Raw genomic sequence first — 22738 nt, 5'->3', positions numbered from 1 at the left:
ATTCGAAAATCTAGGCCCTTGTTTTCAGTCCCCAAAAAGGTCAGTCTCTCATTGACATTCATTCCCAAAACAATGTTTAATTCTACCTTGTCTCAAGTGCTATAATTATTCAAGAGAGTGTGGGCAAAGCAGCTATTCACAAAGAGGGGCTGCTTCCATAAAGCGATCTGACCACTTGGTGTTTGCAGTGAGTATAGTTTTACGCCACTTTAAGCAGTTTTCCAGCAATATCAGTTCACGAAACACCAGAAATGGGCTTCACACATTTCACCCATGTGGAGAATTGGACCCGGGTTTTCAGCATGAAAAGCAAATGCTTTAACCACTAGGCTACCCCGAAACCCCCTTCTATATTGAGCATGGTATAAAACAGAATTGGAGCATGAATTGACACTTTACAATGACAGTTGTTTCCCATGATTCATACCAAGCTTATAGTTGCAGTGTAGACATATTGTGTCTGAACAATGGAGACAATTCATGATTAGCAAGGGTTAAGATATAATGAAAAATACAAATACATACATTGTCAGTAATAGTAATGTACATCTTTCTCAGAAAAAACATTCACTGATAAATTCTATGGTTAAAAAAGAGTATAAATGGTGTTGTTGATATTCTTGTGAAATACTGGTAGGTGGAAAATTCAAAAAGATATTTCAGAATTCTTTTTGTTCTTCAAAAGCTCTTTTGAATGTTATGCTAGCGGTCACAGGCACATCATCAGTATTTCAGCCATATTGTGATGCACTTAATTTTTATTATACTGTTCCATTAATCACTGATAAAGGATATTGGATTCAGATCCATAAAGCTTTCGTAAGGTTACAACCTATCATAAGTCTCTACTTCATCCAAGCTTACAAATGACGTTGAGCTACAAACACTTTGCAGATAGGGTCCCAGGAATTGAAGCAAAGACTTCTTCCAAACATTGGCGTATGCCAAACTGCAAAGCTAAACGTTAAGAGGTTGTTTATCATCTTGAAATCCAAAGCCATGTTACATTGCTTGTTTGACAAGGTAATGTCCAACGTTTGCAAGTTAGTTCTCAGTGGAGGTGTCATCTGGGGACATTTGAAGAGAGATATATTGAGATATGTAGCATTTTATAGTTGTGTAGGACCGCCACATCTGGTACAAAAAACAAGGAAACACATATAGTCATATTTATTTTCTGTGGAATTTTTATTATTTTGAGACTGTGAAGTATTTGTCTGAAATAACAAACGATCTGTAACAAAGAGATATTCATCTGGTCATGGTACTTCTAAAACTTTTCACACATGAATCGAAATCAGTCTAGATGTAATTGATTGAAAAGATCCATGAAGGAATACTGTTCAATAAAATGAAAACAGACCCTGTATATCCCCACTGTTCTGAAACTGCTGCCGGTTCCAAGGTATCCATGGCAACAAGAGTCAATGACATCAACAGTGAACTACAGGAGGCATGTTGAAGAACTCCCATTTACAATTCAGATCTATTACAAATTAAGATCATAGTTAGATCCTTACTGAAGACAAAGTTGATTACCCAAGCAGATTTGTTTAAATTACTGATAAAACTAACTAAAACTTCCATATGTCTGTAAAGATGATCAGATTATAAACGTCATCTATCAAGCAATAACTATGGTAGTCTACATGGAAACTCACTTGTCCTTATTGAATTCACTTGTCTTGGCTAGGCCAAGTGGAGCTGTGACAACTTAGACCCTGAATAATGTCACAAGTAGCTACCTTGGTTCAAACTATTGCAGGGGTGGTGGGATAGCTGTGTGGTTGAAGTGTTCTTGTCACTCTGAAGACATGGGTTTGATTCCCGACATGGGGACAATGTGTGAAGCCCATTTCTAGTGTCCACAGCCGTGACATATCTGGAATATTACTAAAAGCTGAGCAAAACCAAACTCACTGACTCAAACAATTGCACAAAGACAACTTTAAATAGTTTAGCCTACTCCTTGTGCTATTTAACCATACTATACTTGCTTACAGCAGGGCTTGATTTACGATATCTTCACCTACCAGGTGCAACTTGAAATAAAAACCTAATGGCACCAGCCAAATTTAGGTTGCACTGCTTTCTATGCAATATGTAGATGCAATTATTTTGATATTTTATTCATAAGTATACCCACTAAAAAACTGACTTGCACCTGGTGCAAGTTAGACTAATGACTAGGTTGCACTTTGTAACAGTGGGTTGCACCAGTGCAAGTAACAGAACACCAAATCAAGCCCTGTTACACCATGTGGTATTACACATCAGAGTACTTTCATGAATTTGATTATAGATAAAAATACTCCTTTGATTGGACAAACTGATCACATTAGCATGCTAACAAGGTTGTAAAAAATACATCACATTTATGCCAGTACACAGAAAGCTTTGTGTAATATGCCAGCTATTATACATGTAGTTCATTGCCTTGAATATTCATCAATAAATAATACAGAGTGTGCCTCTATGTACATCAGGTTATAAAAGGGGCTGAAGCCCGTTTCACAAAGCAATTATAGCGCTACGACAGTCAGAAGTCCACTATTACAATCACCTTAGCGCTACGATTGCTATTTGAAACGGGGGCCCTGATGTGGGCTTACTTTGTGTCAACTTCAGTGACACAGAAATGTCATGTATCACGATATGTACCATGATACAGAGGTACAAACTCAGCTCAGCTCTGTAACCCAGCATTAAAAGGTCAGTCTTGTCACCATGTGCATAGATAAAATGCATCACGACTTTTAGCTCACTTAAAAGTGGCTGCAAAACAATAAATCTCAATAAATAGTGGCCAATTCCTTTTGCTGTTTCACAGACAAGTTAATTTTCATCAGTTTGGCAAAAAATACAGAAAAAAAAACATAAATAAAACGTGACTGAAGCACATGCTGTATAGTGTGTCCCATTTACATTGCCTAAAGCATGAGACTTTGTTCGAAATTTGCCTCCGATCCCCTAGCAGTCAATGGGTACCTGGTAGAACATGGAAGTCAAATGAGGTTACTGGCAGTGTGGGACATATACTCAGAGATCACAATGATGAACCTAATGAAAGCAGAGTCATACTGAACCCAATGGTCCCATTTGGGGATGAGCTTGAGAAGTGGCGCAGCTCAACTGTTAAATCTAGACTTATCATGAAAAATCAAGCATTTTCTAGGGATACTTGAGCAGCTAAAATTACCATATTTAAATGAATATTTACCAAAATTATTTCAAACATTCTAAATTTATAACATATTTGTCTTTTCTCAAAAATCAAATCAGAGAGCAACTTCTGCATTTGAAAATTAGAGTAATTCTGTCAAAACCATAGTGGCTGGCATCTCTGCATACTCCTCAGGGAGGTGAAAATGAATATGAGAGCACGCTTATCAAAAGACACAGGAATTAATCCAACACTATGAACAGTCATTGGTGAATGTAATCCATAACTGGACTTTTTTTTAACTATTATGACCATTAATTTTTCTTAAATTCTACACAAAAATACAATGAAAGCTGCTGTGAATTACACCATTCTTCTATTCTCTTCTAACTGAAGTTAACCTCAAATCAACTTTGACAATGTTTTCTATTTCTGTACTGTCCCCAAAAAGATATATAAAACAAGAAATGACACTGGCTATCCATTAGGTTATGTTGTAAAAGATAACAAGGTCCAAAATCATGGATTAAATTAAATAATTCAAATGCCAGACAAGGTATAATATTGCAAATTTTGAAAATACTGCAGAAACAAATTCATTTGAGTCCAAGCTGTTGGTCTGAAATGCATCCTGAAATTAATGCCTAGAGGCCTGCTTCATTTGAAATAGGATGGTAACCACTGACATAGTTCAAAGATTTGCTACAATGCCAGTCAAGGTCAATGAGCGGTATCATGTTTTCACCAGACTGTTGCATGGTACTATTTCACCACATGGGGGAATTTTGCTTATTGTTATAAGATTATTACAAGTTTCTAAAAATCAAAACAGTTGGCGACTGTCACAATAATTATCAGGCAGAATTATCTAAATTTAGCTCTAAATTATATTTTTTATAGTGAGCTTTTTGCATATACTGCACTGTTGAAGCGCATGATTTGAGCCTGCATGAACATGTCCAGACAGAACATGTTCCATATTATTAATGCAAGCAAGGGACACACTAATATTCTGCTAAAACAAAAAGATTGCATTTATTTCATACTTTCCAGTATTTAACCGTACATTACAAGATAGCACAACCAAATCTTTATTGAGTATACTGCAATACCCAGTATAGGACACTAGGACATAAAACCCTCTCCTTGTTCACGAAGATAAGCAGCTTTTAAGTCTTTCAAATTCTGTTTCAACATGGCGACTTCATCCCACCTCTCAGCTTTTGTTGCCTGCTGAATATATCCATGAATAATCTTAATTTGTGTCACCATAGGATCATCATCTTTGTCAACATTGGGCACAACTTCAGTTGGCTTCCAGCCTCTCCCAACACTATCCTGTGAATCTGAACGTTTATGTCCCAGCTGTTTTACACTCTCTGTTGGCGATTTCACCCCTGGCTCGTCTTGACGTCTCTCCTTCTCTTGAGCCTCCATGGCTGCTTGTCGCTCAGCTGCAATTTTGCGCTGAATTTCCTCTTTCCTTCTCCCTTGCAATCTTTTATATTCTTCCTCTGTCGGAAGGGCCTGCAGGCCCAGCAGATTGTCCTGCATAAAGTTACTGGCATAGACTCGTATTGCTTTTTGAAGATACAGTTGTTTTGGATTGGGCTGGGGGTCATCATTCAGGTTCAGAACTAGAATCTTCTTGCTGAAGAAGATATGACAAAAATGCAATTTTTATGATAAAATTCATATTTAATACATATCATGACTCATGCTTATTGCTTATCTCTCTTCTCCTTTCAAGGTTAAGTGGAGACTGGGATGCTACTTGTGGGTGAGTGATATTATGATCCCTTCAGGGAATTGAAAAGAATGCAAGTTTCCACTTAATTGTCAAAATGAGAACGAAGATAAGCAATAAGCACAAGTCGGGATAAGGAAAAAATCACAATAACTGATGGCACACATAAAAGAGAAATAGCATGCAACACAAATGCAACCCACAGACTCAACAGTACCTACTGTTAGATGGTTTTATTTTGATAGAATGAGGCAAGACGTGCTGTTCTTCGTGGTTTCTCGAAGACTTACTGATGGAAATCCAAACTAGTCCAAGTCTTTACCTCAATCAACATTCCATACTACTGAGCAACAGAAGTAAAAGAAATGGTAGGAAAATAGAAGTTAACGGATGCATACAAAATAACAAACCTTAGGTCAGAAATAACATCAGCTTGTATATTTGTAACATGACATTGTATATGTGTGTAGTTATTTGCATTTGAACAGATTCTGAATTGTGACTAACTGATAAAATTAATAGACTACAAGCCCAAATTGTGGTTACTGACTTTATTAATATCTACATCATATTCTTGATAAAGATGATTATCATAATTAACTAAATTTATAACAATCAACAAATCTACCTGAGTTGATCCACCACTTCATATTGTCGGGTCAGCTTGGTCCGTAGAATTTGAGCTTGTCTGTAGTTATACACAGTCTCACCAGTGCTGAAATAGAAGTGAGTGAGATGGTTTCACATTATTTGAAAAGTATTTCAGTAATAGCCAAGTGTGACAGCTAAGTGTGGAAGAAAAACCTGCTCTATGTGGGTCTCAAAACATTAACCACTTTGCAGTAAATCCCAACACGTTATGATGCTAATAAAAATTAACCATGTCATTTTCTCCATAGGATCAAAGGATCCTGGCATGCCTAAGGGACACAACTCTGCACACCAACCTTGTGTATTCAATGTGCAAAACAGTCATCCAATGAAATTGCATTTATACCATGAACCCTAAGTCTCCAATGCCCAAAACAGCCATCCAAATTCTATTTATGTACATGAACCCCAAGGATTCAGTGCCAAATCCATTTAAATCACATTCCTGACATGAGTCCTGTGTTGGTGATAAGAGAGATGAAGCAGAGCATGTCACTTCCTCAATGCAGCTATGCATCATCATAATAAATAGAGATATAATACACACGATAATGGTACCTGTGACACTGCAGTTTTTAACTAGTGTGGCACATCTTAAAGGTCACATGCAATGTAAAAAACAACTTTGCAGATTCTGATACCTTTCCGTATGCAGTAACCGAATCAAAAAATGCCAATTCAACCTATAAAGTTGAAAAAAAAAAACGCGATGAAAAAAAGCCCATGAAATCGGAGTTCAAATGATTCACTAAATTTCCCCAGTGTTGGGTGAAAAAGTGGTTTCAACAGCTGTGCTGTGCTGTGTTGCGCCCACAACACTTGAGCAGTGAATAGTTTCACAGAGCTTGAAACAGTATGAGGTTGTGAGCACAAACAAGTAAATAACCTACTTGTTACATAAAAATACTTGTTGATCGTGGTAAGCAGATTCTGTCACAGAGGAACCTCAATGTCTGGTTTATTGACACCTATATGTCTGCCTGGCTGTCTGCTAAAGACAATACGCAATCCACAGCTCACTGACCACATGCAATTTGAACTTAACACCTATAAGGCTATTCGCCATAAACAAAATAAATTGATTTATGACTTGTGCACCCGAGGCCTGTCTGTGCCACATTATGTAATTAGGCAGGTGTGATACTTGTAAACATGACATGTTTTTATGTCTGTGGGTTGCAAACAAACTACATTCATTTTTCTCAGATGACTGGATCTGATGGAAACTGGTGCAAACTCTTCTCAGTTTCAAGACCTGCTTTGTACTTGGACGAATGACAGTTTCCAGGCATGCAGTAGTTCACTATTTCTGAGATGATTTATGGATAACAACTTCAACTATGACTGGGTTCGGTCTCCCAAGGTCTTCTTTTCGGGGGAAGTATGCCTTAGCACAAAATATTGCACTTTTGAATCGGGATTGCATGCTTATAATTTTGTTTATTTGTTTTTTTACAAGCAGCAATCTATATTATATGTCATGAATAAGTGATAATTGTGTTTATTATGTTTAATTTTTTGGTTGCATGTGACCTTTGATAGTAGATAAAGCACACAACTGTTTACCTGAGAGAATCTACCATTGGAAGGTATCTCGTTAGTAACTCTTCAGCCTCCTGAATGCATGTCTTCATTTTCTGTTAAAAGCAAACACTTTCATTAAATTTTCAACTACATCTGCATCACAAATATTTACAAAAATATGCATGTGTAAGAAGATTGCTCTCACTCACTCAACTTTTCCAATATATAATTTGAAATATGCATTAGTATTCACTTGATCATGTCAAGCTGAACACCTGTAGTGATTGAACAGTCTACACTACTGGGATAAACAGACTTGCATCATCCAAGGCAGGATTACCTGAGTCTGTTAGTCACCTCCAATGACAAGTATTTGTTACAAAAAACCTACCATATATCACCTCATATAAAATAAATGACCCCCTTTATAAACCTACATAATCAACGCTGATTTAATATACCCATTTCAAACGCTGACCTGAACAAATCATTTTACCTTTGCATACATTGTATTTGCACTTAAAATGAGTTTGTTTTCCAGTTTTTTTCTTTGTAAAAATAGATGATCTCCCTGGAGCCCCTCAAAATTCAGGTGCCTAATTTATACACCATGATATATGGGATTCAAACACGTATCATCTTGGAAGTGAGGAATTCATGAAACATACATCATATAGCTGCATAAGTGGTGTTTTAGTGTTGCGTTGTTCCGTCATCTGGTCTCGTCTCTCCAGGAGACGCCTACAAGTGTCACACACTCGCATGTGTCTCTCACCCTCTGGACCCATCAGAGAGTTAAGACTGCTATTACTGCCTGACCGACGCAGGAAACCTGGACCTTGGAAGCTAAACGCAGGGTTCACCAGCTTCTCTGTGAAGTAAACATCAACACTGTGCTAAGAAAGGATTCTGCATTTTTAGGCTAAAGGAATTCTACTGAAAGGAGTTGAAACCTACATTCTGAACAAAAATTCAGGCTACATCAGGAGACACCAGACTTCACACACTAAGATGCCAGATTAACTTTCTAATCAGTCAGAAAACATTTAAGCTTCTAAGAATGAGTGACCAAAGTATTCAGACAAACATTCTCAAGTAATGTAGCTCAAAAACAAACATAATAGAAGAAATCCAATGTAGTTCTAACATACTGATGGACATTTTTGTACTTTACTAAGAAAGTGTAATCCCCAATATGACATATGTTACATTTTAAACACTACGTGTATAGTGAACATGACAGTAAATAAATAAAGCCAAATGGTTTTAGACTGCTGACATTTGACTATGTAAAGAAACTATGCATCTTCACTTTGAGTGGATGGTTGGAGTTTGCTTATGGTCCACCTGACACAACCTTCCTCATCAAATCGTGACATAGACCGCTTCATATCTGAGCAAAATACCAAACTATAACAATGAACACATTAATGATTATGAATAACACAATACTAAGGTCATGTGTGAATCTTACAGTTGAATATCTATACATTTCTCTGTTATTTCAATCACTTTTCATTACATTTTGCGATTACTGAGTTGGTTCAGTTTTATGCAGCTTCCGGTAATATCATGGCGAGGGAAACCAGAAACCATCACTGTACCCATGTGGGGAATCGACCCAGGCCTTTGCATGAAGAGTGAACACTTTAACCACTAAGCTACCCAACCATCCCCCATTTTGTAAGGGGTCAGGGAAATTTGAATGTATTTGAATACATACGAGCATATGAAAATGTGAGGAACTGGGAGCAACTTTCACACATGATTCCTCCACAGATACGGCAGTGATGGCGGCGCCGACGAAGAGAGAAGGACCTCTCACAGCAGAGGCAGGCAGGAACCTCACTATCTGGGATCCAAGGTACCACAGACTTTTCGAAAGCTGCAATGTAAATTACTTGTCACTGTCTACAGGCTGAAATGAAATCACTGTAAGAAATATTCTCAAACAAAAGTATAATGATGTAATTTTTAAAGGAAAATTGATGTTTTATATTTATCCCAACTCATGCCTATTATGCTTATCTCCTTCTATACTAATGATAGTTGAACACTTAAATCCCTTTATTCACCCAGGAGTTGCCTAACTTGAACCCTTTCCCAACAATACAGTCATAAGAGGCATGAGTCAGAATAAGGGAAAATAAAGAGCTTTTATACCAGTGCTTTTACACCAAAAAGACTTGAACAATGATGAAAATGACAAAAGATCATAATGAATTCAGTTTTGTTTGCATGAATGAAACTAAACTTTGTGCATTTCAACTATTAATAGGAGACAGAAATGTTACATGATTAGGAATGATTGCTGGCATGAATGAGTTCCCGAATTAATAATGGTGGCAAATCTCTACTGACTTAGGAGATAAACATCACGTGTTGGCCAATTTCCGGGTGTTATTGAGTATTTGAAGCACGGGAATGCATTTGGAACCGACGGCGTCAGCAGGAGGTTTCAAATGAAACATTCCCGTGCTTCAAATACTCAATAACACCCGGAAATTGGCCAACACGTGATGTTTATCGACATTGTAAACACAAAAGTAAACCAAGGGTTTTACTGTCTGCACTCGTTTACATCGAGTACGGGTACAGCAGTGAAGTGTCATCAGCAGGCCGTTTCAGCTGGTTCCCATGGTAGTGTCTGGAGTTGCTCATTTGTGACGTCATTCCGACTTTACGTCACAATATGATTTGAATGACGTCACCACTGTTGATGACTCACCAAAACAATTGTTTGCGAGGTCAATACGCAGTGAATAGTCTCGCAGTTTCCGGGAATCTAATACCATTTGATCATGTTTTTCAACCAATCAGATTACAGAACACGGTGACTTTTGGTTTACAATACCCATTCAACTGTCACATACGATGCACTACACTATCACTAGTGCAGGAGCTAAAGGTCGATAAACTGGTAGATCCTTATAACAATTAGGAAATTCTAAACACTATATCGAGAATACACTTACATAATGATCTCAGTAACCCAGTCACAGCACTGAGATAATGTTTGGAGTACAACAAACAAAATAAACAATCACATCATATCATGTGTCCATGAAACTTCAATTCAATCAGCTCTAAAAGAAGATGGAAGACACACACTTGTACTAACAGTTCCCAAATAAAATGATGTAAAAGCTTAAACCACAATAACTATTAACTCTTAGGGAAGCCTCAAGTTTCTTAATTTCAGGAGCTAATACGTTCAATTCCAAAACTGACTTTAGCTACTTACACAAAATTAATTTTACACTTTAGTTCAAAGTAGAAAGAAGATAATGCCAGGTAAAGTCTTTGAAAATTTCAGATGTCAAATTTCCTGTACATCAATAGACTATACAGGAATTTTAGACATAAAATATATAATGGTTCCAAGGTTTATTGAGATCTGCCCCAGAAACAGAAAACAGAAACAGACAACATACATGCTGATTGCTTTATCAGACCAGTCATGTTTTTTAAATGCAAGGATTAAAGTGAGTGAGTGACTGAGTTTAGTTTTACTCCGCACTCAACAATATTCCAGCTACATGGCGGCTGTCTGTAGATAATCAAGTCTGGACCAGACAATCCAGTGATCAACAACACAAGCATCGATCTGCACAATTGGGAACCGATGACATGTGTCAACAAATTCAGCGAGCACAGTCGCCTTCTATGGCAAGCCTGGGTTACTGCAGGCCTATTCTACCCCAGAAATTTCATGGGTCGCAAGGATTAAAAGGGATGAGATTGAGCTACTGGAGATAGAATGGGGGGACTGGTGTATTAGTACCAGTACCTCACACACACAACATGCTTCATTGATTACTTAAGGATGTTTCCTTTGATTTTAGACAACAAATGCTGAAATGCATAATTAGTAACTGATAAATATTTCAATCTTCATTTCAACAACAGTAGCAACAGCACAAAAGCTAAACTCAAACAATCCAACTGTGCACAGTCATGCATAACACATTACATACCTCTTCGTTTGTGCCTATCTGTCCACCCTAAGACTAAAGAAAGGAAGAAAATAAGAATCTAACAAGTTGTAACACACATAAAATGCACTCTCGTTGCATGCTGTTTTCAGGACCATTTTCCATCATTTTCAAAGTTACTATATGTAAGACACAAGATACTACTGAAAAGATATTGCACTGATCTCTCCTTTCACTAGTAATCAACCCACAGCTCTCTTCATCATAAACCCAGGAAGCACTGTATGGTCATCATGGGACAGACATGGCAAGAAAAAGGGAGGCTACTTGTGGGTGAGTGATTTTATGTTTCTTCATTGAACTAAGGTATTCTATGTGACCGTCACAAAGAGAAGAGAGATAAGCAATAAAGGATGAGTCAGGATAAGCAAAAATTAACATTCTAATAGTTGTGTATTAGTATGACTGTTTGTTCACGGCTCAATTCAAAATGCTGTGTTGGAAAAGTCCAGTCACAACATATTTTAAGTCAGTCTATCGCCAAAATGATGTGATTCATTGACCTAAAACAAACTCACTACATATAATGCAAAACATACAAAACAAAGATGAATTCAGACATAATAATTGCATAACATCGCAAACTGTTTATGGTAAAGGAGAAATAGAGACGCATCACTCCATACTGTGATATCAAAGCATTGTAAAGTCTGCATGATGTTTAATGAAAAAAAACTGTCAATTACAAGTTGAATGAAATACACCAGATATTATCTAGTTTATTAAACATTTGCATTCTAACACAAACAACTATCAGGTATCGTTCTAGATTCAAGAGGAAGCTTTTACCTACGAGTGGCAAAAAATAAGTACTATTGTATTATGAATACAAGCATTCTCATGCTTTAACTATAAAAGTTCAGGGCCAAAGTGTGCTTTATTACACTATACATGGTGGTAGAACGAACTGTATTTCTTCAGACAAACCTATTGACATGTAGGATTATTTCACCAAAATGGAGACCAAACATATGGGCCCAGACACACTGCACCCATGTAACAAAAGGAAGAGATTTGGAGTGAAACGTAGCCATTCTAAGAACTTGCCAACCACACCTGTCCTTCTGGTCAAAGTGAAAAACAAATAATAGACTACACAGATCAGAATTAGGAAGTATTTCACTGGCCCTATCCAATGCTAAGCATGGGAACATATTTTTGTAAGTAATAAAACCTAACTTACAAAACACACAAAATATCAATAAACATATCACTGCTTCACACAGAAATTTCAGAGCAAAGTAGTTGAGGACAACATGACACCATCTCTCGAGTCAATCTTGGTGGGAGGCAGAAATGTGTTTCAAGGGCATCATTTTTGAAAGATTACTTCATCCTCATCAAACAGCATGAGAAAGAGAGCACATTTTTCTGCGTATTACAATGTCTCAGTCTGTGGAATACCTTTTCGTTTATTTGGCTCCAGTGGTGAATCTGGTCCAATGAGTTTGTCCAATCGGATTAGCAGCTTGTTGGTTTCCACGACGAAATGGTCCACTCGTGCATCACGAACTGCTTTGAAGGCGTCAATGTGGCTACGGCTAGCACCTGAATAACATTTCTAATGATATTTAGAAATACTCAGTTTGTACACTGAATTATGCGATTCCTGTTTGCTACAAAAATTTGTTCAAAATTTGCAATCAAATCGCACATTAACACATCTGTAGTGTTTCTTCGTGGCATTTTTAACAGGTCACAGCACCCTGCCATTTGTTATGCACCTTGTCCTTCTTTTAGACAACAATTGTACTTGGAAATCTCTCATAACATGCCTTTTTTCGAGTAAGGGTGCCCCTTTTGAAATTCTGTAGCTTGACCTTTTTTATCCCTTGGCAAACACTAATTTACCATTTAGTTCAGCTTAAACTGTGCCAGGCAGCACAATGAGATAAAAACCAATATACAAGAGAGCATATGTGAGCAAACAGTGAAGATAACAGCAAAAGTTACCAAAACAACTTCGTGAGAAAGAATGGTCCCAAAAAGTATTAATGAAATACATGGCATTACATTCCTTTACAACGTGAAAAAGGTTGTTTGGCATATAATAACATGTAAGGTTACCTGAAGCATATAACATCATAGTATGCCTACCCAATTGCCCCATGACATATCCAGAAATCTGAAGACATGCCCTGTATACCAGTTGAATCCCACGGCATGTCATGCTTATTCAGTGAATCCCACAATGCATAATGTCAACTGACAGGATCCTTGGCATACCCTGCCTCCTGTGATCACATGACATATGCCTTTTGAAGGGATTCACGACATATTACACTTATAGAAGGGATCCATTACATAACATGCCTATTCCAACCTTATTACAAGTGGCTTTCATAGGGTTCCATGACAGATCATGCTTATCCAAGGGATCCATTACTTAACATGCCTATCATGGAAATCCTTGGCACATGTGGAATGGTGGAGTAGCGTAACGGTTAAAGCACTGGCTTTTCATGCCGAAGACCCGGGTTCAATTCACCATGTGGGTACAATATGTAAAACCCATTTCCAGTGTCCCCTGCCATGATGATGCGGGAATATTGCAAAAAGCGGCATAAAACCGAACTCACCCAGTCACTCACTTGATACATATCTGTCCCTAGGATCTCATGATACATCATGCTCATTAAGCAGATCCATGGCATATATTGGTTCTGCAGATGATCCATGATATATTCTATCTATGTACCAGATCCAATAACAAACACTGGCTATCCAGCATATCCTGCCTTTTGATGAGACATAATGACATACACCTGTGCCATACACAAAAAGTCAAGCTGTTTGGTGCTTTATGAGGACACACTATTGACACTGCTATTTCACCATTTGTAACCCCTGTTCTATTAAACTGGCCCTCAAAATGGTAGCGAAGTCTCAACTATTTTTCACTGACCTAGTTCCTGGGGCTCCCACCATGAACTATCGGAATCAAATGGTAAGAGAGACAGATAAGAGTTTCCTCCACTTTGATTTTCAACTGAGCTGGAATATTCATTTTCCTTTTCTCCAAGAATCTTCTTCTTCGCCTTATCAAAGAATCCTGTAACATAATAAAACACAAACAAATAATGATTAATAAATATAGTATTTATGTAGCTCCAACCTCCTAATGGACTCTGTGCATTTCTCTCACAGATATTGGATGGGAAAGTACACATTAAAAGAAAGCTTTTTTAAAAAAGAAATCTAAGGTGATCATAAATCACTATGGTAACCTTAGTGCAATGTTAAAGAATTAGAGTTAAGGTTAACCTCAGTAAAGGTAGCTTCATGAAAGGAACCCTAGGAAAAATTAGAGCTTGACATAAGAGCGGACAGAATGTCTAAAAGTTTCATATGAGTTTCATGGAGAATTCCCAAACAAGATAATAATAAGATCTGAGGCCCTTTTTCAGCAATTTTGTACAATTATCTATTTATTTCAGATGACAAACAGTAAGGAAAAATTAAGATACATACCCTTCAGCTGTTGAAATACTGCTTTATCCTCTGATGAATGTGCCTGCTCAAAGTGGTCCTGCAGTTGAGTGACCGTCCCGAAATCCTTCATGCACATAGGGCACAGGAAGCCCTCCTTGATGTCTGTAGCTGCCGACATGGCCGCCATGTTTCTACAGGCACTGCAACACATGGGGCAAGGACAGGGTCAAGACAATAGGACGAGTTTATAACAGTATTAACACAATCAGAGGGAGACACCTGAAGGTAAATCCAACCAGTCCACTTACGGATCAAACTCAAGGCTTCAACATCATCAACATTGGTACTTCATGTGCTTAGCATGATTACAATGCCCAGACTGTGTATCCTGCAGTACTGTATCCTCTAATGTGTGGTGAGGAAGCCTAGTGGTTAAAGCGTTTGCTTGTCATGCCGAGGACCCCGGTTCCATTCCCCACATGGGTACAATGTACAAAGCCCTTTTCTGGTGTTCCTTACCACAGTATTGTTGGAATATTGCTAAAAGCAGCATAAAACCAGACTCACTCACTTGATTGTAATGTAAGTGTCTGGATCTCAACTAAAATTACACAACAAACCAACACATCTAGCCAACAAAGAAACAATCAAACAAACAGGAAATCATTCAGAATGTTTTTATTTAAGCGACCATGGAGATAAATGTTGTACAAACCAATAAATCTTGAATTGAGGTATACCACCTGCCTATTTTCAGTTTGCCAGGTCTGCTCCGTGTTATCTGATTTATGACAAGTTTAGTACAAGCTGTTGAGTAATAAATGTCTGTGTAAATACAAGGTGTATTTCTTCTGACTAATGACCCTCACATATTCTACAGTTGGACAGGCCTGTATCAGTGTAATATAACTAAGTACTATGTATAACAATATATAATGAAAATACCCATCCGGTAACCTGATCCCCCTGTGTGACCCTAACTATGCACCTGTAGGTGTCAAAAGCTGAGTATAAAATGGTTCATGGGGAATTGTTTTACCTAGCTCTGTAAAAAATTATTTAGATATATGCATAAAACATTCTGATAGTCAATACATTGAAGTTAAAGAAACTTCACCTTTACACAGATATGCATACAAGTAACAAAGAGTAACGATGTAGCGAGAAACTAAAACAAACAATAGTCACTTGTTGTGGAACTATTGAGGCATAGTGATGTTTGGCAGGTCCAAGCAGTGCTGTGTGTACCAAATCCAACTCAGTATCCATTTGACTGAGGAAACCCCCATACCCAACCTGGCGTGTGAGTATCTTTTGAGAGAGAGATCACATTTTCATATTTTGATTAATGTTAAGTAGAGAATCAAACTCAAATTGCTGCCTTGGAGCTCAGCTCGGCTAATGAGTTAATATAATTAAGATGTGTCAAGCAAACAATAAAGGATAAATGGTGCAGACTCACTATCTGCCATTTCCTCAGTAAAACTCAAATTTGATGAAAGAGAATAAAAAGGAATATACAGAGATGAATCAAGTTGCGTCGGATTTATTTGTTGTCTCTAACCCTGACATAATCCTTGTATCACCACTAAGTCTGAGGATTGTGTTTGATCTCAAAGGTGTATGTAACCCAAATGAGTGAGGGAGTGATTTTATTTTTACATGGCACTCAGCAATATTCCAGCTATATGGCAGAGGTCTGTAAACAATCGACCCATGAAGGTCCCGGGGTAGAATAGGCTTCAGCAACCCATGCTTACCACTAAAGGTCGGGTGGTCAGACTCACTGACTTGGTTGACACATGTCATTGATTCCATTGTGCAAATAGATGCTCATGTTGTTGGTCACTGCATTATCTGGTCCAGACTCGATTATTTACAGACCACCACCCTATAGCTGGAATAATGCTGAGTGCGGCGTGACACTAAACTCACTCACTGTAAACAATAAAGTCTGGGCCAGACAATCTGGTGGAGGAGCACTGATCTGCACAACTGGAAATCGATGACATGTGTCAACCAAGTCACTGACCATCTGATCCCCTTAGTTACCTCTTATGTCAAGCATAGTACCTTGGATTTTTTATGGGTATTCAACCCAAATGAATGAAGAGTAATGCTTGATCAGAAGCAGAATATATGGGATAACGATACAGTTAGATGTAACATTCCCATTTCCCAACCCTAACACACACAACTAACTCATGCTAACATGAAAGAAGAAAGTAGTACACAAGATTTGCGAAGGAATGCCTCAGAACCTAGTCTGAGCTAGTGTTTGCTATGGTAAGCTGTGCTATGGTAAGCTGTTCCTGGTATACTGCACACTTGCAATACTCTCTCCCTCCCTCCCTCCCTCCAAAACTCAAACCCTTGACCTATTTGGGAATGTTGCACTAGTGCTGATAATGTCCCAGTTGAAAATGTATCCACTCCTAGTTGAAAATGCCCTAATCTAACTACTCACCAAGATGTATCTCTTGCCCTCTCACATAAATACTGATGTTTTGAAGACGATATCAACGTCTCATTCTGATATTTGCAAAGCATAATTTGTAATTAACATCTACACTATTTACCAACCATTTCGGTGACTGCAATCTGTTTAATGAATCACTCGTGTCAACTGTCAAAATTCATCAATTGTTTCCCTTGAAGACAATGTATATCGACTTCTGTTACTGCTTCTCGAATTACATTACAATCGATCACACTCATCATTCATACTCTGTAGCTTATTTTACATGAACAGTGATGAATCTGAACGATACCTGAAAGAGTCAAGTCAACATCTCTAACATTTCACTCATCAACCCCAGGAGTCTCGTTTCTGGAGGCGTCGCCTGCAAATGTTTTCCTACTAGAAACAGTAAATTATAGTGTAACGTGTTGCATATTTTATCAATAACTACATGGACACAGCAAATGATATATGGCTTAAGTACAAAATTTATATTAAGGCACCTGTCCTATTTATATCCAATCATGTTAGCTAAAGTCATATTAGTCGGGACTACGTATGGGGCCGAACCTGTTCACAGTTCACTTCCGGTGTTCTGGCCGAGCAGAACGTTGTCATCATGGGGGGAACCGGCAGCACGAGACGTTTAGTCGTGGAAGAAATTGATGGCGATGGTGTTGTCAAGGTATGGTGATAAAACAGACTATATTGTAGTGCATGCATTTTAAGTTGTGGCTGAGCAAGACCTCATTGTCGAAAATTGAAGGTTTGTCATTGGGGCATCTGCTATGACCTACCGAAGGCTTCCACACGACTCAAGAGAATTACCAGTAGTGGCAGTACATGGAGATAAGACGCAAACAGACGTTGTATTATTTAAAAGAAAGGAATTGTAATTGTGCAGACCGTTGACAGATGATGCAGTTGAGAAATATTGCCTCAGCTACAGTGATGGCTACTCATGATGAGGTTTACAATTCGTCTTGCCAGGTTGGTCATTAGCCATACATCGCCGAGGCATACATGATTACATCAGTGTTTCCGATGTTAGTCAGTCATCATTGGGAAAACATTATGCCGAAATACGATAGATTCATTTGGAATTGGGGAGGAGATGTTTTACCTCTTAACTCAATATTTCAAATAATCGCAATCAAAACTAAAATATATTATTATATATAAACCATCAGACTGTATTGAAAGCTTAAAATGCTCATTTTTACCTCTTTCATTTTCTTCCATTTACAATGAATTTGCACTAAATGTACATAGTCAGACATTGTTCAGGTTACATAAGCCACAGAAGATGGGAAACAGATTGAGTGTCAAATCATATGAAGTTGTGAATCCTGTACCTGTCTGTCTTGAGCAAAGAGATGAATTACTTTTATCATTTCATACATGCCTTTGTCATTGTGAAATAAATAAATAACATACAAAACAATGTGAAATTTTGGCAGTGGGCAAACATGGTAATATGACTTCAAAATGAAATAATTTTTGCTCATTTTTCTTACAAAGTAATTTTGCAGACACAATATTACCATGATTACCGTTCATGACCCATAAAAAGCCAGTGACGATGCCTTCAGAAATGAGTAATTAGGTATAAAACCCTGCTGTGACAACATCCAGTAATATCTGAAGCGGTGTGTTCAACACGTTAACCTAGATCATACACATGATATAGATTGCCATTAATTTTTTCAGATATCAGAATCTGTCGTACGAAGACTGAAAGGAGAATCTGAGTCTGAGGGAGCCTCTAGCAGTCAATCTAGTAAGAGTCATTACTACTTTACAAGCTACTGCAATGAACACTTTGTATTACTATGGTAACAGCATCAACAATAGCCTTTTTTGCAGTATTATGTGTTAGTGTTTATCTTAATATTCTGTGCCAGATCAGCATACTTGACTGAAGTGATTATGTGAATCATGATCTTCCTATGAATAATTGAGGATTGATTCAGTAAATTACAACAATAATGCATGCCAGTAATATCTTAGAGACAAATAAATGAGAATTGGGTGATCTAGTAAGTCACTGACTGGTGTGTCAGTGTCATTGTTGTTGCTCATGATTTCAACCACTGGATTGTGCCAGGAATGGATTACATCCATGTTGCAGATTTAGAAAACGTGTTACATTGATAGTATTGTTTATATGGAAATTAGTGTTATTTAAATGGAGCTTGACTTTAGCATTGTCATTTTAGGTCAGTTTAAGTAAGTCATAATCTATTGCTATTTTCATGAAAATGACTTTGAGATACAGTCAACAGAAAGTTTAGTACATAACTTTAATTTAACATAAACATGCAGCAATATCCTGATTATTGTTTGTTGATCATATTCCCAACCACTTATTGAATAAATTACTTTTAATGATTTTCACTGTGAAACAATGTTTTTTCTTTTCTTTTCAGAGAGTGGACCACGTCCAGAGGTATGTCAGCCATACATATTTATGCAGTGTGCTTTATGGGTTCAAGGTTGGACTAAGTACCCACAAGCTCATTCTAAACAAAATTTAATTCCTTACATTTTTATGCTATGTGAAACTCATTTCTGGTGTCCCTCACTATTGCCAGAATAGTACAAACAAATAGTTAAACCGACCCATTTAAGAAATAGTTTGAATCAAGGTTAGTGATGGAATGAAAATATTTAACTCGTCACAGGAAGGTTGCTTAGAAATGATTTGCTGATGCAAGAGCAAACTGGTCTTTATGTGACAAGATACCTAAACCTTGCAGAAATGTTCTCCGTAAAGTATACTATAGAAGAGAAGAGTGCCACACTGCAATGTATCATCATGATCATGTGACTAAAGCTTTGAGAGCCCCAACTTTCACTTCAAATTTGATCAGGATCATGAGTCATAGCACTTACCATTGTCAATAACTTAGGGGTTTTTTTAAAGCTTGACATTTATTTATTTGGATTCAGATTCAATTTACATGTATCAGGAAGCTTATCACAACTTATCCTGTAGATCAATGCTTATGAAGTTCATCACTGGATTGTCTGGTCCAGATTCAATTATTTACAGCCACCATATTGCTGACTATTCCCGAGTGCAGCATTAAACAACAAACAAAAACATCTTGTCCTTGCTGTATCTTATCATTCCTAACTCATACAGTGATAAGTTGTCTGGGCTGATGATGGTGTCCTCTGTGTTGCAGAGGGTGTACATGCCGCCACCTCCCCCTCCGCAGTTTGGTCAAGCCAGGATAGACTCCAAGAAAGCAGTTCAGGAAGTAGAGAACTTCTACCAACAGAAGCTTAGACAGCTAGAGGAAAGAGTAAGTTATAGATCCTGTACAAATTTGGGCAAATGTGTCAGCAAGCTTATGTGATTCAAGCTAATGTACAGAGTTGCTTCCCTTGGATGTAATTGAAAGTAATGACTGGGTTGACTATCAGCTCCCATTATGTTAATGCCTGCATCACTTTTGGTTTTCTGCCATTATAAGCTGACATGCTGCATTAAGTCTTACTCCATCTGATGCAAATGTCTCTCAAGCTTTCTGACATCTAGTTCATTTACTTTAATTTAGTTATCATTCTTTCAGTCTATTCCAGATATAACACCAGCCCTGAATGTTGGTTTCATGGAAAATGATCTTAGGTTATGTTTCCAGCATTCAGAATTCTAACATTTTTTATCTCAATCAAGCATAAATTGTAGTTGAATTTCAAGTCAAACAGACCAACATTTTTCTTGAAGACTTACTTGATCATTGCTTTGTTTTTCTTTAGAATGCAACACTACAGAAAATAACAAATGAGCAGTTTGCCAAGGCAGTCCAGGAGGTTGAACAGAAGTTTTTGTAAGTCATTCTGAGAACTATGTTGACTCCTATCATTATAGATATGTGGGGTGGTGGGGTTGCCAAGTGGTTAAAGTAATATCTCATCAAACAAGTCGATTCGATTTCCCATGTGACTACAATGTGTGAAGTCAATTTCTGGTCTTCCACTATGATATTGCTGGGATGTTGCTAAAAGCAGCACAAAACTATGCAAACTCACTCCAATGAATAAGGAATTTGCATGAAATTCGCATCCCTTCACACCATGGGATGACTAGAATACACAAGAATACTATGCTGCCCCTTCTCTGTTCATTCACCTGCTGACAGTCAGTAAAATGTACCTGAATCAGACACCCATTATAAACTGTCATCATATCTCAGTGAATGGGCACTATTAAACTGACACAAGTTTAGAAGAAGCCTCCACATGTGCATGCATGTCACATTGTGCTGAAATAATCTCGAGGCAAACCCCATTTAACCTCCTCTCCCTTCAGTTTGTCTGTATCATTACAATGATTATCATCATGTCATTGTTGGGATGCTTCTCTTACTACAGGAAGCAGACTGGTTCCCCTGTGTGTCAGGATCTGCAGAGTCGAGTATACAACTGTTACGTGGACAACCCTAAATATACACTTAGATGTTCAGCAGATGTCAGAGCATTTTCATTATGTGTAGAGAAAGCTAGACAGGTAGGCAATGATAGGGTGTATTCATATTCCTTCTACTGACTTGAAACCCGGCCTATGATGCTCGAGGGAGGAGTGCAACGAAAGAGACAACCACGTGTGCGAGAAAGGATGGAGATGACAGAGCACAGGTTAATGAATCAGCACTTGTTGATTCATTAACCTGTGCTGTGTCATCTCCATCCTTGGAAAATGATCTTAGGTTATGTTTCCAGCATTCAGAATTCTAACATTTCTTATCTCAATCAAGCACTTAGTCGGCACTTGTGCACATGCTTCTCGAACACCTGGCTGTCCCATTCTCTGCACTCCTCTCTTGTAACAAATGGTGAACGGTGTCAGTATTGTATTGATAGTTTGTTGAACAACTTTTTAGCTTTTAGGACATAAATTCTGCAAAAACCTCACAGTGTTGGTCTGACGTTTTGATAAACATTAGTGTTTCATTGAGCATTTAATGTTGATTAGTTTTCAAGTTAAACTGCAGTTCGTCAGTCCACTTTTCTGTGGGAGTCTCATGGTAACTTGGTGGTCTTGAACTGTTGGGTTAGCTAAATGGTTAATGCATTCCCATGTCAACATCAAGGAACCAGGTTTGAGTCCCCACATGGGTACAACTGCGCGAAGTCCATTTCTGGTGTCCCCTGCTGTGATATTGTTGGAATATTGCTCATATTGCTGAGTAAAGCTAAACTCGCTCGCTTGCCCCACACAAACGGTAACTAGCGTAAGGCTATTGTAAGTCCATACCACGTGTGGTTGTACCAGCAGCCACTCATAAACACAAATGTATCACTCTGTCAGTTAAACATCTTTAACACGTTATTGAAACCCAAAGTAATGTCATTTCACTCTTTTACATCTCTTTTTGTAATTTGAAAGTTTGTATTCTTCTCTTTTCAGAATGCCTTAGCAAGGAAGGGCTGATGCAGCAATCATGAGTGCTTATTTGTTAAGATCTGTGTGTGTGCTTTGTTAAAGCCTAGGTCTCAAAGGTTCTACTATTTTCGAATTCACGTTGAGAATACTACATTGATGGTTCATCCATTAACAAACACACTGCTTCAAGTGTGGAGACCTGGACCTGGGATCTTTGAATACAAGGATGTTATGTATCACAGAATAAATTGTGCCTGGTACATTAAAGAAGTACTCTGAATGTAGTGATACCTGATACCTGTAAATATTTGTTATTCATCATAAAAGGTTTGTGTCATTATATCAAATACAAGGGAATCCATCTTTTGTT

General features: G+C 37.8%; 2 protein-coding genes across 2 annotated transcripts; one reads left to right on the top strand and one right to left on the bottom strand.

The window, feature by feature from the left end:
• Positions 1–1169: 1169 nt before the first annotated feature.
• On the bottom strand, positions 1170–17363 carry LOC137296331 (rabenosyn-5-like). The gene is made up of 9 exons (XM_067828104.1): positions 17284–17363; positions 14552–14712; positions 13986–14132; positions 12485–12628; positions 8809–8970; positions 7754–7956; positions 7128–7198; positions 5539–5625; positions 1170–4814 (listed from the first exon to the last, which is right to left on the bottom strand). Exons 2-9 carry the CDS (start codon positions 14697–14699, stop codon positions 4289–4291), a joined length of 1488 nt encoding a protein of 495 aa, XP_067684205.1. The 5' UTR covers positions 14700–14712; positions 17284–17363; the 3' UTR covers positions 1170–4288.
• A 155-nt stretch (positions 17364–17518) lies between these two features.
• On the top strand, positions 17519–22725 carry LOC137295774 (MICOS complex subunit MIC19-like). The gene is made up of 7 exons (XM_067827311.1): positions 17519–17658; positions 18684–18753; positions 19403–19422; positions 20165–20284; positions 20742–20812; positions 21357–21492; positions 22393–22725. Exons 1-7 carry the CDS (start codon positions 17593–17595, stop codon positions 22414–22416), a joined length of 507 nt encoding a protein of 168 aa, XP_067683412.1. The 5' UTR covers positions 17519–17592; the 3' UTR covers positions 22417–22725.
• Positions 22726–22738: the final 13 nt, after the last annotated feature.

Source organism: Haliotis asinina, chromosome 9, assembly GCF_037392515.1.
Source record: "Haliotis asinina isolate JCU_RB_2024 chromosome 9, JCU_Hal_asi_v2, whole genome shotgun sequence".
Lineage (NCBI taxonomy): Eukaryota > Metazoa > Mollusca > Gastropoda > Lepetellida > Haliotidae > Haliotis > Haliotis asinina.
Note: the sequence above shows the minus strand (reverse complement) of the source record. Positions and strands in the feature narration are given on the sequence as shown.